This window comes from Stomoxys calcitrans, chromosome 2, assembly GCF_963082655.1.
Source record: "Stomoxys calcitrans chromosome 2, idStoCalc2.1, whole genome shotgun sequence".
Lineage (NCBI taxonomy): Eukaryota > Metazoa > Arthropoda > Insecta > Diptera > Muscidae > Stomoxys > Stomoxys calcitrans.
This window is the reverse complement of record NC_081553.1, coordinates 48,435,194-48,450,016: the sequence shown is the minus strand read 5'-3', so window position 1 is coordinate 48,450,016 and position 14,823 is coordinate 48,435,194. Positions and strand designations below refer to the sequence as shown.

Below are 14,823 nucleotides of genomic sequence, written 5' to 3'. Positions count from 1 at the left end.
CTAAAGCAAGCTAAAAGTAACAGCTGATAACTGACAGAAGAAATAATGCAATTACAGAGTTACAAGCTGTGAAAAAATTTGTCAACGCCGACTATATGAAAAATCCGCAATTACTTTTTGAGCAACCCAATAATATCTACTGATGAGGTTGGAATAAAGCCAACGTTGAGAATGCTACAATGAAATAACTTTGTTTTATTGATCAGCAATTAATACAGCCCATAAGAATAACTCTAAATTAAAATAATAACTTTTGTTTAGGCAGGAAAATGCAGCTGCTACTTTTACTGGTTAAAGAACATACTTTTTAAGATTTAAAAAAGATAGATAGATCAAAATGAGATCAAAATGAAAAGTAGTAAAAAATTTAACCAAAGCATAGAGAAAAATTTCTTTCGCAACCTAAATATCATTTGACATCTAAACACATACAATAAAACTTTCCATTAGAAACAAAAATCTTAGGGTCTGCATTTTTAATAACTCCATTCACACCGCACTGGTTGCATCTAATCACATTTTACTTAGTTAACGTTACTGAATTTACTTCTTACGTACTGTAGCTCCCCGAATGAGTAGTTCGACAAAACGTCGTCGGTTCTCCAAGAAATTAACGGTAAAGTTAAACTGCAGGTTTACTAAGTAAGAAGGTACCAAATCATCGCTTATTATACAATCGGTTGCGTTATACATGTAGTTCTGTAAAGAAATTCATAAGCCAGTGTGTAAGTATATATGAAAGTATTTTCAAGAAAAGGATTACACCTACCCCATTTATGGGACATGCATAAGGCAAGTTAGTGGTGCGGAACAATTCAATCATAAGCGTCTTCAATATGGGATTAGAGAACATCTGATTCAATGCTTCGCATATGCTTATTCTTATTCTTATCAATTTCATAAGATTTTTTCCCGTAGAAGGCTTTGCATCTAGCAAAATTTCCACTTCAGCATTTTTTGACAATTGGTGTCTCAACTTGAACATAGTACTGTATGCGTATTCGGTGTTGCTCCATTTTTTAAGAGTACAAGCATAATCAACGATCAAATTTGAATATGGTGTACATGTAAAGTTGTAGAGTTTCAAGCCGACGGCACGTTTTGCAGACTGCATCAAAATATAAATGGATAGAAGAGTTGTATCAATGAAAATTTATCAAAACTTGCCTGTGATATCTGCATACAGCCGAGTGTTATTAAAACTATGCTTATACGCGTCAACATAGTTGGTCAGAAGTCATAAGCGAAATAATGCGTATTTATCACATCACAAAATTTTAGGCTATTATTTTTAAACAATATGTCATTTAGTTTATTGAATTTTAATGGAAGAGAGTTTATCTAAAAATAAATACACAAATTAAATTAACCAAATTATATTTAGATTCAAAATGCCATATGCAAAGGGTAGCTGTTACGAAGTATTACCAAGCTCACACTGATATGTCTGTCAAAATAGACATGATAACAGCTACATGATTTTGGTTTTATTGACAGCTCATTATACGTTTTATAATCCACCAAATGCATTTGCTTTTATTGGATTGCCCAAAAAGTAATTGCGGATTTTTTAAAAGAAAGTAAATGCATTTTTAATAAAACTTAGAATGAAATTTAATCAAATATAAGCAAAAGTAACAGCTGATAACTGATAGAAGAAAGAATGCAATTACAGAGTCACAAGCTGTGAAAAAATTTGTCAACGCCAACTATATGAAAAATCCGCAATTACTTTTTGGGCAACCCAATATATTCAAAAAACTTATTCGAAACGGATTTCATGAGTAATAGTGAGATATTTCTCACGAAAATCACAACCGGCTGTTGCAGGCGAACTCAAACACCTCAAAAATATCGCACCATTAATCGCTACAATGATATAGGTAGCGTTGCCAAACACCACGGCGATTAGTTTCGGGGAGTGAAGATTCGAATTCAACGAAATCCACGCTGAAGTGCTAATCAAGTGGCTAAAATCGGAATGAAATACCGTGAGAAATTTTGAAGAAATTTTCACTGAAGTTTATTAAGGTACTAGCCAAACTGGGCCCGCTCCGCTGCGCCTTCTTTAACTCTCTAATATCTATTTAGGGTGTGAACACTTAGCCCTGCATGCGTATATCGAATTCGTGCCATTGTAGCCTATGACGCTGAACGTGTTCGAATCCTGGTCAGAACATCGGACACAGTGGTGTTAGTCCCCTCTTAATGTTGGCGACATTTGCGAGATACAATGCCATGCATGGTCATTTAAAGAATTTTCCCCAAAGAGGTGTCGCACTGCGGGACGCCGTTCGGACTCGGCTATAAAAAAGGTCCCTTATCATTGAGTTTAAACTTAGATCTGAAAACACTCATTGATGTGTGAGAATTTGCCCCATCTTGGTTCCTGGTGGCAATGTTCTTCCTTAGGGTAATGTTCTCAATAGAGGAGGGATGGCACCTCAGACATTTCGACTCAAATATGGATATCAAATTCGTGCTGCACTTCCAAATTCCTTTATTTTGAGCCCCATATTGCCATGGCAGGTAAAATGAACCGTTTGGAGGATGTTTTGGGATTGGGGCGGCCGATGGCCGCTTTGCACTGAAAATTGATATCAAATTCGTTCGTTATTCTTAACGGAAATGAAGTTCAGTTAAGTTTAGGGGGGCTTTAGGGCGCACCCCAAAACACTTGGCTCCAAAATTGGATATAAAATTCGTTTTCTGCGCTCAAATACCTTTCATTTGAGTACCATATTATGACCAATAACGCATTTGACGTATCTTTAGGAGAAAAGGCGCCACCTAGACTTGAATGCAAATTTGAATGACATATTTGTAATCTACTCCCAAATATCTTTCAGTTGAATCTCATATAGCCATGGTCGGCTTATATGCCCATTTGGCGGTATTTGGGGGTGGGCGACCTCCTATTATTTAGAACTAATTTTTTTATGTCATATTTGTAATCTACTGCCTAATACTTTTCATTTCAGTCCCATATTGACATGAACTTCGAATATATCTGTTTAAAGGTGTTTTGGGGTTGGGATGTCCGCTGGGTACTAGGACCTAAATTTTAATACCATATTCGTTTTCCGGTCTCCAATACCTTTCAATACCTCCAATACCTTATTGTGCCCATCGGTCCACTTTCGGATATGGGTGGCGTTTTTGGGGTAAGGGGGAGGGTCCGCCTCCACTCGATATCTAAAAATTATATAGCCTATGCTCCCTTCCAGACAAACGTACACAATTTATGAAAATTTTAAGAAAATCGGTTCAACCAAGTATCATACAGTCATAATGAGTCTAATGGCGTTTTTAAGGGGTGACGTAACACCCTATACTTCGATCTGGTTTTGTATGCCAGATTCGAAATCTACTCCCGAATACCTTTCATTTGAGCCCCATATTGAAATGAACGTCCAATATGTCTGTTTGGGGGAGTTTTGGGGTGGGGGCGGCCCGATGGGCACTTACACTCAAATTTTAATTCCATATTCGTATTCTACTCTCCAATACCTTTCATTTGATAGCTATATTGTCCCGATCGGTGGACTTTTGATTTTGGGTTGTGTTTTTAACATAAGGGGGATCACCTTCCGATACCGAAATATTATATAGTCTAAGTTTGCTTCCAGACCAACTTACAAAATATGCGAAAATTTAGAGAAAATCCATTCTGCCGTTTTTCAGTCTATACGGAACAAACAAACCGAGTCCTATATATCCGTGATTGGCTAATGTGCCCATTTTGGGCGTTTTTGTGGGGGTATCAACAAGCCCGATTCTCATTTGTCCACCTTTGTTGCCATCTCTCGATAGTCTCCTAGTCTAGACAAACGGATCATATATGGATATATATGATCCGTTTGAATCTCACCCTGTCCTCTCTGGGTGTTGCACATCGCGGGGTAGAGTCTGGTTCGCTCCATGGCCTGGAGGTCTATCGGAACCATAACAAGAGTTGCGGGCTCCTTCAATGTCCGGTTGGATGATATGATCCTAAGAGCCGCCGTCCTCCCAACCGAGAGCAGGGATTTCGCTCGGCATGCTGTTTGCAGTGTCTGGCCTCAAATTTCACTCCCATAGAGGGTGGTGCTTGGAGGCCACAGTAACGCAGAGGTTAACATGTCCGCCTATGACGCTGAACGCCTGGGTTCTATTTCTGGCGAGACCATCAGAAAAAATTTTCACCTCACACCTCACAAATGCTGGCAACATTTGTGAGGTGTTATGCCATGTAAAACTTCTCTGCAAAGAGGTGTCGCACAGCGGCACGCCGTTCGGACTCGGCTATAAAAGGGAGGCCCTTGAATCGGACTGCACTATGTGAGAAGTTTGCCTTTGTTTTTTAGTGGAATGTTCATGGGCAAAATTTGGAATTTGGAGGAGGATGCTATTGCATGTCTCCATAAAGGGTCTACGCCTGCTTGGGAGATGCATACCTATGTTTGCCATCAGTGGACTGACTGACCCTCGCGGACTTTTTTGTCACATACCGAATTTGTCTGAATATAACAGTTTTGTATCTAGTCGGATCTATAGGTATTTGGCCGATATCTTGGTCTTCACCAGTATTGTGGCCTATGCGCATATCCACAACTCCATCTTCTGCTTCGCAAGTGGGAGTCCAGCCAGCCCTTAGTTCTTGCTGTGAAGACTGTAGCTTGCCGGCAGTATCCAGCAAACATAGTGGTCTGTATGAGGATGGGGATGATGGGGATGTTAGATCATCTTTGCCCTTGCTTATAAGCATCAGCTTTTGTCTTTTCCATACCTCCCGAAATATACTTTCCAATATACATCAGTTAAAGATTTTCAGAAGAATTCCATCCTGTTTTCGGCTATCTACCTGATGACCCCGGCTGGTATTCCGTCGGGACCGGTGGCTTTTCTGCTCTGAAGGCTACAGGCTGCACTCCTTAGTTTCTCTATCGTAGTTTACTTACTGTGTAAATTTCTAGTACACTCCACTCTGTTATCTCTCCAACGATTTCCTCGGAAGCAAGGGTGATGTCCGGTATAGTACCGTCGCACCCGAGTCGCCTTAAGGTAGGCACGTTTCCAATGTTCACAACGAGTAAACCAGTTCTTGCGGGCATGTCTAGAACTTGTCTTCCTCTTGAGTTGGTCGCTGGCATGCCCCATTCTACCGCTAGAGACTTAAAATCTCCAGCTACTATGTGAAGCCCGTTTAATCCTCCCACTGTGTCTTTGATCTCATCAAGTTTTGCCTCGAAGGCGTGGATACTGCCACTTGGGGTGAGATAGCAGTTAAACAACGTGAAGTGATCTAGAACCTCGATTACGCTGGTCATTAAATCCATATTAAAGGCTTTCGTCAGCTGATTTTTAAAAATGGAAAACAGATGATCGAGCCATTAAATCCGGATTTAAAGAGCAGTGTAACATGGATTCAAGTGTATCCGATTCCATTTCCGTTGCTTATTGGTGAGATGCCATTGCGGTATGGTTGTGGTAATAAGGCTTTGCATTAGCATAAACAAATGAGTCTTAAGTGAAAGACAACAAATGTCCCGTTTTATTTAAAACGGAGATCTTCGCTTAATAGGGGAGTAGTTTCCCCGCTTGTTCCTAATGGACAATTTTTTGGGTAAATTTTCAATTGTGTTGAATAGTGTCTTATTTAAATTTTGGTTTTTATTTCTTAAGTTTTATTCTAAAAATGTTTCCAACCTGAGGATTACTTCCGTATGTCACTCGTTGCTTTCGTTCAACATAAAACAGGTTACCAAAGCAACTTTGACAAGAGTTTAAGTTGAACATCTTTGCCACTACAATCATCGTTGCCGTGTCTTCGCCTTCACAACATGTCCCTTTCCCAAGGTGTTCAAGAGGGAAAGGGGAGGTGGAGATGGTTAACAAAGTTTGAACAAGTTGCATTATGCAAGTGTACGCACACACTTTGAATAGGCAGGCAAACACATACACAATCGCCCATACACAAAGCCATACGCACTATGTGTAGTTGCCCTACAAACATTTTTCATAGATTTGGAAGAGTGTTCGTCTTCGTGATGAGTTAAACAAACTTCTGGAAGATTTTAACGAAATTTTCCTTCCGTATTAGCCACGAAACACTCTTCTACGATATCATTGAACAATCCATTGAGTGTGCGGAAGTTTTAGTAATACTTCGCGATGATTCTCTTTCAACCCATTGCGTTATAATCTTCCGTATGACTCGTGATACACTCTTCTCGGTTATTATTGGGCAATCCATTGGGCGGAAGTCTAAGCAACTTTTCGCGACGATTTTTATGCAACCCATTGCGTTACACTCGTCCAGAATTTGTTTGTTTATTAACCACCTTAACTTTTCTAACTGTTCGCCTGATGGGTTTAGGAGTTGTATTGGATTATGTTATTCGATGTTTAATTTTGAATAGGCAACTTCCACAACACTAAACAGAATTCTCATTTGCGTTATATGACGATTGGTACTTATATGACGAGTAAATGCAAACATTTCTGTACTCTCCACCACAGGATGGGGGAATACAAATTTCGTCATTCTGTTTGTAACACCTCGAAATAGGCGTCTAAGATCCTATAAAGTATATATATATTCTTGATCGTCATTTTAAGTCGATCTAGCCATGTCCGTCCGTCCGTTTGTCTGTCGAAAGAACGCTAAGCCGCTTTCGCCGCTTGAAATTTTGCAGAAATGCTTTTTATTAGTGTAGGTCGGTTGGCATTGTAAATGGGCCAAATCGGTCCATGTTTTGATATAGCTGCCATATAAACCGATCTTGGGTCTTGACTATTTGAGCCTCTAGAGGGCGCAGTTCTCATCCGATTTGGCTGAAATTTTGCATGAGGTGCTTAGGTATCGCTTCCAACAACTGTGCTAAGTATGGTTCAAATCGGTTCATAACCTGATATAGCTGCCATATAAACCGATTTGGGATCTTGAATTCTTGAGCCTCTAGAGGGCGCAGTTTTCATCCGATTTGGCTGAAATTTTGCATGTGATGTTTTGGTATCACTTCCAACAACTGTGCTTAGTATGGTTCAAATCGGTTCATAACCTGATATAGCTGCCATATAAACTGATCTGGTGTCTTGACTTCTTGAGCCGCTAGAGGGCGCAGTTCTCATCCGATTTGGCTGAAATTTTGCATGAGGTGCTTTGATATTACTTCCAACTGTGCTAAATATGGCGCAAATCGGTTCATAACCTGGTATAGCTGCTATATAAACTGATATTGGATCTTGAGTTCTTGAGCCGCTAGAGGGCACAATTTTTATCCGCTTTGGCTGTAATTTTACATGTGGTGTTTAGGTATTACTACCAACAACTGTGCTAAGTATGGTTCAAATCGGTTCATAACCTGGTATAGCTGCCATATAAACCGATCTGACGGAACCCTAGTATTGCCGTCTGGAAGATCATGTTACACGGATGGATCAAAGCTAGAGGACAGAGTGGGCCTGGGGCGTATATTGAGAACCCAGGGACTAAGATCTGTCGGACCATAAAACGGTCCTGCAGGTGGAGATCTGCGTGAAGTTGTGTGGTACGTAAACCGACGTCAATCATGAAGGACTAGGAGCTTCTAGGCATCAACTCTACCGTGAGAAAGTTAATTAATAATTTATTTACTAAAAGATGCATTACGGCAGACTTGGGATCTGTGGATCTAAAAAGATGGGTCAGCAGAGGAACTCCTCAAGGAGGTGTACTGTCTCCGCTACTTTGGATAAGCCATTAACAATATATTATTTTCTCTGGAAGAAAAAGACATAAAAGTGGTAGCGTATGCTGATGACGTGGTAATTACGGTTAGTGGAAAGTTTCCCAGCACTCTAAGAGATATACTTCAGGAAGCTCTTCGTGCAACAGCAAAGTAGGCTACCATGTGTCTGGGTATAAATACGCTCAAGACAGAAGTGGTTTTTTTCAGCAGGAGAAGTTGCCTACAGTGGAACCTGTCTCCTTGGATGGAGAGAACGATCCATTTACGGAAAGCGCAATATATATGGGTGTTTTGCTGGACAGGAAATTTAACTTCAAATCCAACATTTTGGAAAGGGCAAGAAAGGCAACTCTTGCCCTATACACCTGCAAGAGAGCCATTGGCAAAAGTTGGGGGTTTAGATCGCTTGTCATGCATTGGGTACATACTGCAGTTGTCTGGCCTATAATCCTATATGGTGTTGTGGTCTGGTGAACGGCGCTTCAAAAATCCACCTACTGCTCAATACTTAACCGGAAGATAGCTTGTTTGTGCATCACAGCCGCATTGAGGACGACACCATCTGATGCACTGAATTTAATGCTTCATCTAATGCCTCTGGACATTGTGGCTGCCAAAATTGCAGCGACCACTGCCGTGAGGTTAAGAGAGCTTTCTCATTGGTCATGTGGCGGCTACATACACTGTGTTATCCTTGATACAATATCCGATGTTCCAGGATGTGTGGATTACACCCTACCTGAGTCGCTTTTAGATAAAAATTACTGTGCCCCTATTTCTGATAGAACCGATTGGAACTACGATATCCCTGGTAACAGAAGTTACATAGAATTCTATACGGATAATTCCAAACTAAACGACCAGGTGGGCTTTGGGGTGTATTTTAGAGATCTAGAACAGGTCATACCGACCACTGCAGTGTGTATCAAACGGAGATCCTTGCAATTAAGGAAGTGGTGGAATGACTAAGATTTAAAGTCATTACGATGATTGGCATAAATATCTTCTCTTACAGCCAGGCAACCATTAAATCCCTGGAGAACATATTTCTGAACACAAAAACTGCCCTCGACTGTGGCATATCTATCAATGAGATGGCTAAACAGTTCAAAACTCACCTGTCCTGGGTGCCGGGCCACAGGGATATCCCAAGGAATTGTAAAGCGGACGAACTTACGAGACTAGGAACTACAGTACACATTTCAGGGATACTGAAATCTGTGGGTATGCCTCTAGTGACATTTAATCTAAGTTTTCAGGACCAGGCCCAAAGGACAACGAATGATAGATGGCCACAAATAGGGGACTGTGAGCATTACAAAACTATGTGGAGGTCTACTGCTTTGTTGCCACTGCATGGAACAGACGTTTCAGTCATTGTGTCCGTCATGACAGGTCACTGTCTAATCGGAATACATGCTGACAGACTGGGGGTTGCCAGCAACGACTTTTGCAGAAGCTGTAAAGACATCGAAGTAGAAGAGACTATAGAACACCTCTGCGTGTGTGTGTCTCGCACTAGCAGTTAGAAGGAGTTCCACTTTAGGTTCTCATTTCTTTGAGAACCTGTCTGATTTAGCGAATGTGAACATTCGCAAGTTATTGGGCTTTTTAAAGCGATCTGGATGGTTCAACGGTAGGAACTAGAAGGCATCTTCGTTCTTCTGCTCCTGTGGTATCGCAAATAACAAAAACGTCTAAGTTAGTCTAAAGGCAGACTGCCACTTAAACCTAACCTATGGCGAGGATGTCGAGTATGACAATCTTTATGAACAGTAAAATGGCCATGAGGGCAATAACAAGCAGGCCGATAAGGTCACGAACAGTCTTGCAGTGTAAGAGGACGATTAACGCCTCCTCTGAGCATGACACAACCCCGCATCGTTTGGGTGCCGGTCCATAACGGAGTAAGGTTGAATGAAAGGGCTGACGATTTGGCAGTGAAGGCCAGAGAACTGCCGTTAATAAACTTGGTTAACCCGAAGCCTTTCGGGTCGACGCAGTCCATGTTAAGGGCGTGGGTGGGAACGCGCATGTAATACTGTGGAACAGCGAAACAGTAGGTAGGACGGTGAAAATCCTATGGGGTGATCCGGATCGTGAGAGGATGAGGCTATTACTGTAAGGAATTAAGAAGGAGGTCAATATAGCTTTCGATATCATAACGGGACACTTAGGACTACGAGCTCACCTATGCAAAATCGTTGCGGCAAGTGATAGCATGTGTGGAAGATGTTGAGACATTGGAGCATTTCCAATGTCATTGTCCGTCTTTCGCGGCTAACAGACAGCGGTACTAAGGTGGAGACATAATACCAGACTTGAACCAACTTAGGGGAGTGGTATGGAAAACAATTAAGAATTTTCTAAGTAGCACGGAACTCTTAACTTAAAATTTTCTTTTTAGAGGCTACTTTTTATACCCACCACCGTAGGATAGGTGGAAATTGATATTTCGTTTGCAACACATCGAAATATCAATTTCCGACCCTATAAAGTATATATATATTTCGGATCGTCGTAAAATTCTAAGACGATTTAACGATGTCCGTGTCTCTGTTCGTCTGTCTGTTGTAATCACTCTAGAGCCTTCAAAAATTAAGATATTGAGCTGAAATTTGGCACAGATACGTCTTTTTGTTGCACGCTGGTTAATTTTTTGAAGGGGCCAAATTGGACCATATTTGGATATAGCTGCTATATAGACCGATCAGCCGATAAAGGGTCTAAGGCCCATAAAATCTTTATTTTTCATCCGATTTTGCTGAAATTTGAAACAGTGAGTAGTTTAAGGCATCCCAATAACTGACCCAAATATGGTGCAGATCGGACTATATTTCAATGTAGCTACCATATAGACCGATCTCCCGATAAAGGGTCTGAAGGCCATAAAAGCTTTATATATTACCCGATTTCGATGAAATTTGCAACAGTGAGTTATATTAAACCTCCCGACATCTGACTTAAATATGGATTAGATCGGTTCATTTTTAGATATAGCTGCGATATAGACCGATCTCCCGATAAAGGGTCTAAAGGCAATAAAAGCTTTATTTTTTATCCAACTTCGCTGAAATTTAGAATAGTGAGTTATTTTAAGCCTCCTGACACTTGACCTAAATATGATTCAGATCAGACTATATTTAGATATAGCTGCCATATTGACCGATCTGCCGATAAGGGGTCTGAAGCCAATAAATGCTTTATTTATTACCCGATTTCGATGAAATTTGAAACAGTGAGTAGGTTGAGGCATCCGAATTAAATATGGTTCTGATCGCACAATATTTAGATATAGCTCTCATATAGACCGATCTCCCGATAAAGGGTCTGAAGCCCATAAAAGCTTTATTTATTGCCCGATTTCGTTGAAATTTGACATAGTTGGTTATTTTCAGCCTCTCGATATCTCACTTTAATATAGATCAGATAGGGCTATATTTAGATATAGCTGCCATATAGACCGATCTCCCGATAAAGGGTCTGATAGCCATAAAAGCTTTATTTTTTTAACCGATTTCGCTGAAATTTGAACCAGTGGACTATTTTAAGCCTCTCGACATCTGATCTAAATATGATTCAAATCGGACTATATTTAGATATAGCTACCATATAGACCGATCTCCCGATAAAGTGTCTGATAGCCATAAAAGCTATATTTTTTATTCGATTTCGGCAAAATTTGGAATAGTGAGTTATTTTTAGCCTCCTGACACCCGACCTAAATATGGTACAGATCGGACTTTATTTAGATATAGCTGCCATATAGACCGATCTCCAGATGAAGAGTCTGAAGCCCATAAAAGCTTTATTTTTTAACCGATTTCGCTGAAATTTGTTACAGTGGGTAGATTTACGCCTGCCAACATAGGACCCAAATATGGTTCAGACCGGACTTTGTTTAGATATTGCTGTCATATAGACCGATCTGCCGATAAAGGGTCTGAGGCTCATAAAAGCTTTATTTATTACCTGATTTTATTGAAATTTGAAATACAAAATTCAACAGTGACTTATTTTTATTAGACCACTCAATGCCCGTGCCCCATTTGGGTGCATAAGTTATCCAATTTTGCACCAGATTGTGGGGGCTTATATTGGGTTGCCCAAAAAGAAATTGCGGATTTTTTAAAAGAAAGTTAATGCATTTTTAATAAAACTTAGAATGAACTTTAATCAAATATACTTTTTTTACACTTTTTTTCTAAAGCAAGCTAAAAGTAACAGCTGATAACTGACAGAAGAAAGAATGCAATTACAGAGTCACAAGCTGTGAAAAAATTTGTCAACGCCGACTATATGAAAAATCCGCAATTACTTTTTGGGCAACTCAATATATACACCCGAGGTGGTGGGTCTCCAAAGTTCGGCCCGGCCTGCCTTTTTACTTGTTTAAATTTTTTTGTTTTTGTAGAGCGCACAACAAGCTGACTACTGGCTTAGGTGTATGTCCATAAGGGTCGCCCTATGCCACCCTTCTCTCTTCAAACTAATCTAACCTAACCTAACTTAACATTACTTACCTGCCCACTCGATTCTTGAGTAGTTCTGAGATCTTCCTGATCTTCTTCTGATTCATATGGATGATTCGCGGAACACTCTTTCAGGAGATTCGTTTTTATGACACAACTCCTCACGAAGGGGGAATCTTCTACTACCCTTTAACGAGCATGTGCGCGATCGTAACTATCTTCTAGGAGATTCGCGTAAGATTATTTGGCGATCAAAAATGTTTGCAGTGTGGACATAGATATAAAATGCACAACCCATGGAGAGCAAAGAGGACATGTTCCTTCATAGACACTCACACACCCACACGCATCAACTCCCATCAGGTATTTAGCGGAAGCGGAAGTGTGTTCTGTGATAAGTGGCATATTATGTTTACATTTGTTCGCATGCATGCTTGCCTTCCTGCCCCTGTCGTCATACGCTCTCTGGCAGCCATTGTGGAACGGCACAAAGACATCGGAACCTACTGCATGGGTTGTTGCGTCTAATGCGTTTCACAGAGGGCAACAGAACGCTGCACTATCCACTTACATAATGGTAGACACACACATGCGCTTGCTGTGCATGTATGTGCAAGAGTTCTTTCCGCATAGTTAGCTGCCATATCTCCATGAAAATTCATAACAAGTTATGGCTTTAGTTTTATAATCCTGTCAAGTATCCTTTTATGCGTTAGTTTCTCAGGCCTGAATATTTGTAAAACATCTTTAATCTTCTTGGGAATTATTTTTTAACAGCGTTTTACAACTTGGAGCTCCCATACAAATTTCGATTGGTTTTGCAAGGATACCTGAAAGGATTATGAGCGAATAACATTTGAAGATAACGTTGAAGTAACATTTTTTCACCTTAATGCCAAATCGAAAGGGAAGCTTAAGTTTTATTTTCTACTAAAAATAAGTTTTAGATTTATTATAGTGTCTGCCTCTTACGATAAGACTCTCTCGCTCTCCTTTTACCACCACACACATGTGGTATTTGAATTACATTGTGTTTTTGGTTTCTATGTGTGAAAATAAATCCTTTAAAGTAAAGAAATCTGGATTATCAATCATCTTAAATACACATAAGAAAGCTGAGATACGTGGAGTCCTGGCATTATTTCGTTTTTAGAACATAAAATAAATGCTACATCATACATAGAGCACAGGACTGAGTAAAACAGTGTCCCATGGCATGCTGCTCATATATCATGAAACTTGTTTGTGTGTGTGTCCTGATAGACGTATATTTTAAGCCATTTCCCCCATTTCTCCTCAAACGATTCTAGACTGAAGCTTTTGTGGGGACGGTGTGATTATTATTCTGCCATACATGGGGCATAATACTTTACTTGCTACATGTCGTACCAGAGATTGTCGTACAAGAATCAATCAAAATAACATGAGTGATTGACGTGCAACAGCAACGGCAATTACATTGAACTCACATCAGCCTCCAACCACCCTCCCCGCAATATCAAAGAGTTTGGAATGTTGAAACGTATGGTTGCAACCAACTATCCGGATGGCATTTTAGCTTTCAGAGTTTTGGGTTTTCTGTTTTCTTTTTTCTTTTTTGTGTAAGTGGTGGCAAATGCCAATCTATCTATTCCCTTAAAACGGAATACATAAATCTATGCTCCCCATAGGTAGAGGAGGTAAACGTTTTAGGGGAAGGGGATGCCAAAGATTGATGACATCAATATAGAAGTGATGGGACACTCCAAGACAAGTCCTAATGGTGTTTTGTGCAGGCTCCTGCCGTCTTGGCTTAATCCTGCAGGGCTCTTAGGGCGTCCACCAATGCACCCATACATGACCGAAGCCAGAATAATACCAAATCGATCCCACGTTGTTTGGGCGTGATCGTCCCCTTGGTTAGGAGCGGAGCACCATCTAAATCTCCTTTCGAGCTCTGGGTCATGGCACTCGGTTGATTACAAGCAACACCACAGCGAGCAAAAACTGCTCTTCATGCGATGACCGACCTACACTAATAAGAACTATGTTAGCGTGCTTTCGACAGACAGACAGACGGACGGATGGATAGACGGACGGACATACGGACAGACAGACGGACGGATGGATAGACGGACGGACATACGGACAGACAGACGGACGGACAGACGGACGGAGTGATGGACGGACAGACGGACTGTCAGACGGACGGACAGACGGACGGACAGACAGACGGAAGGCGGACGGGCGGACAGACGGAAGGACGGATAGACGGACGGTCGGGCGGACAGACGGACGGACGGATAGACGGATAGACGGACGGACAGACTGACGGACAGACAGACGGAAGGCGGACGGGCGGACTGACGGACGGACAGACTGACGGACAGACAGACGGACGGTCGGACAGACGGACAGATGGACGGTCGGACAGACGGACGGACAGACGGACAGACGGACAGACGGACAGACAGACGGACGGACAGACGGACGGACAGACGGACGGACAGACGGACAGACGGACGGACAGACGGACGGACAGACGGACGGACAGACGGACGGACAGACGGACGAACAGACGGACGGACAGACGGACGGACAGACGGAATGACTGACGGACGGACAGACGGACGGATAGACAGACGGACGGACAGACGGAC

At 41.3% G+C, this 14,823-nt stretch overlaps 1 protein-coding gene across 1 annotated transcript; it reads right to left on the bottom strand.

Annotated features, from left to right (window-relative positions):
• Positions 1-500: 500 nt before the first annotated feature.
• On the bottom strand, positions 501-1,256 carry LOC131995331 (uncharacterized). Its single transcript, XM_059363946.1, has 3 exons — positions 1,168-1,256; positions 770-1,108; positions 501-699 (listed from the first exon to the last, which is right to left on the bottom strand). Exons 1-3 carry the CDS (start codon positions 1,222-1,224, stop codon positions 544-546), a joined length of 552 nt encoding a protein of 183 aa, XP_059219929.1. The 5' UTR covers positions 1,225-1,256; the 3' UTR covers positions 501-543.
• Positions 1,257-14,823: the final 13,567 nt, after the last annotated feature.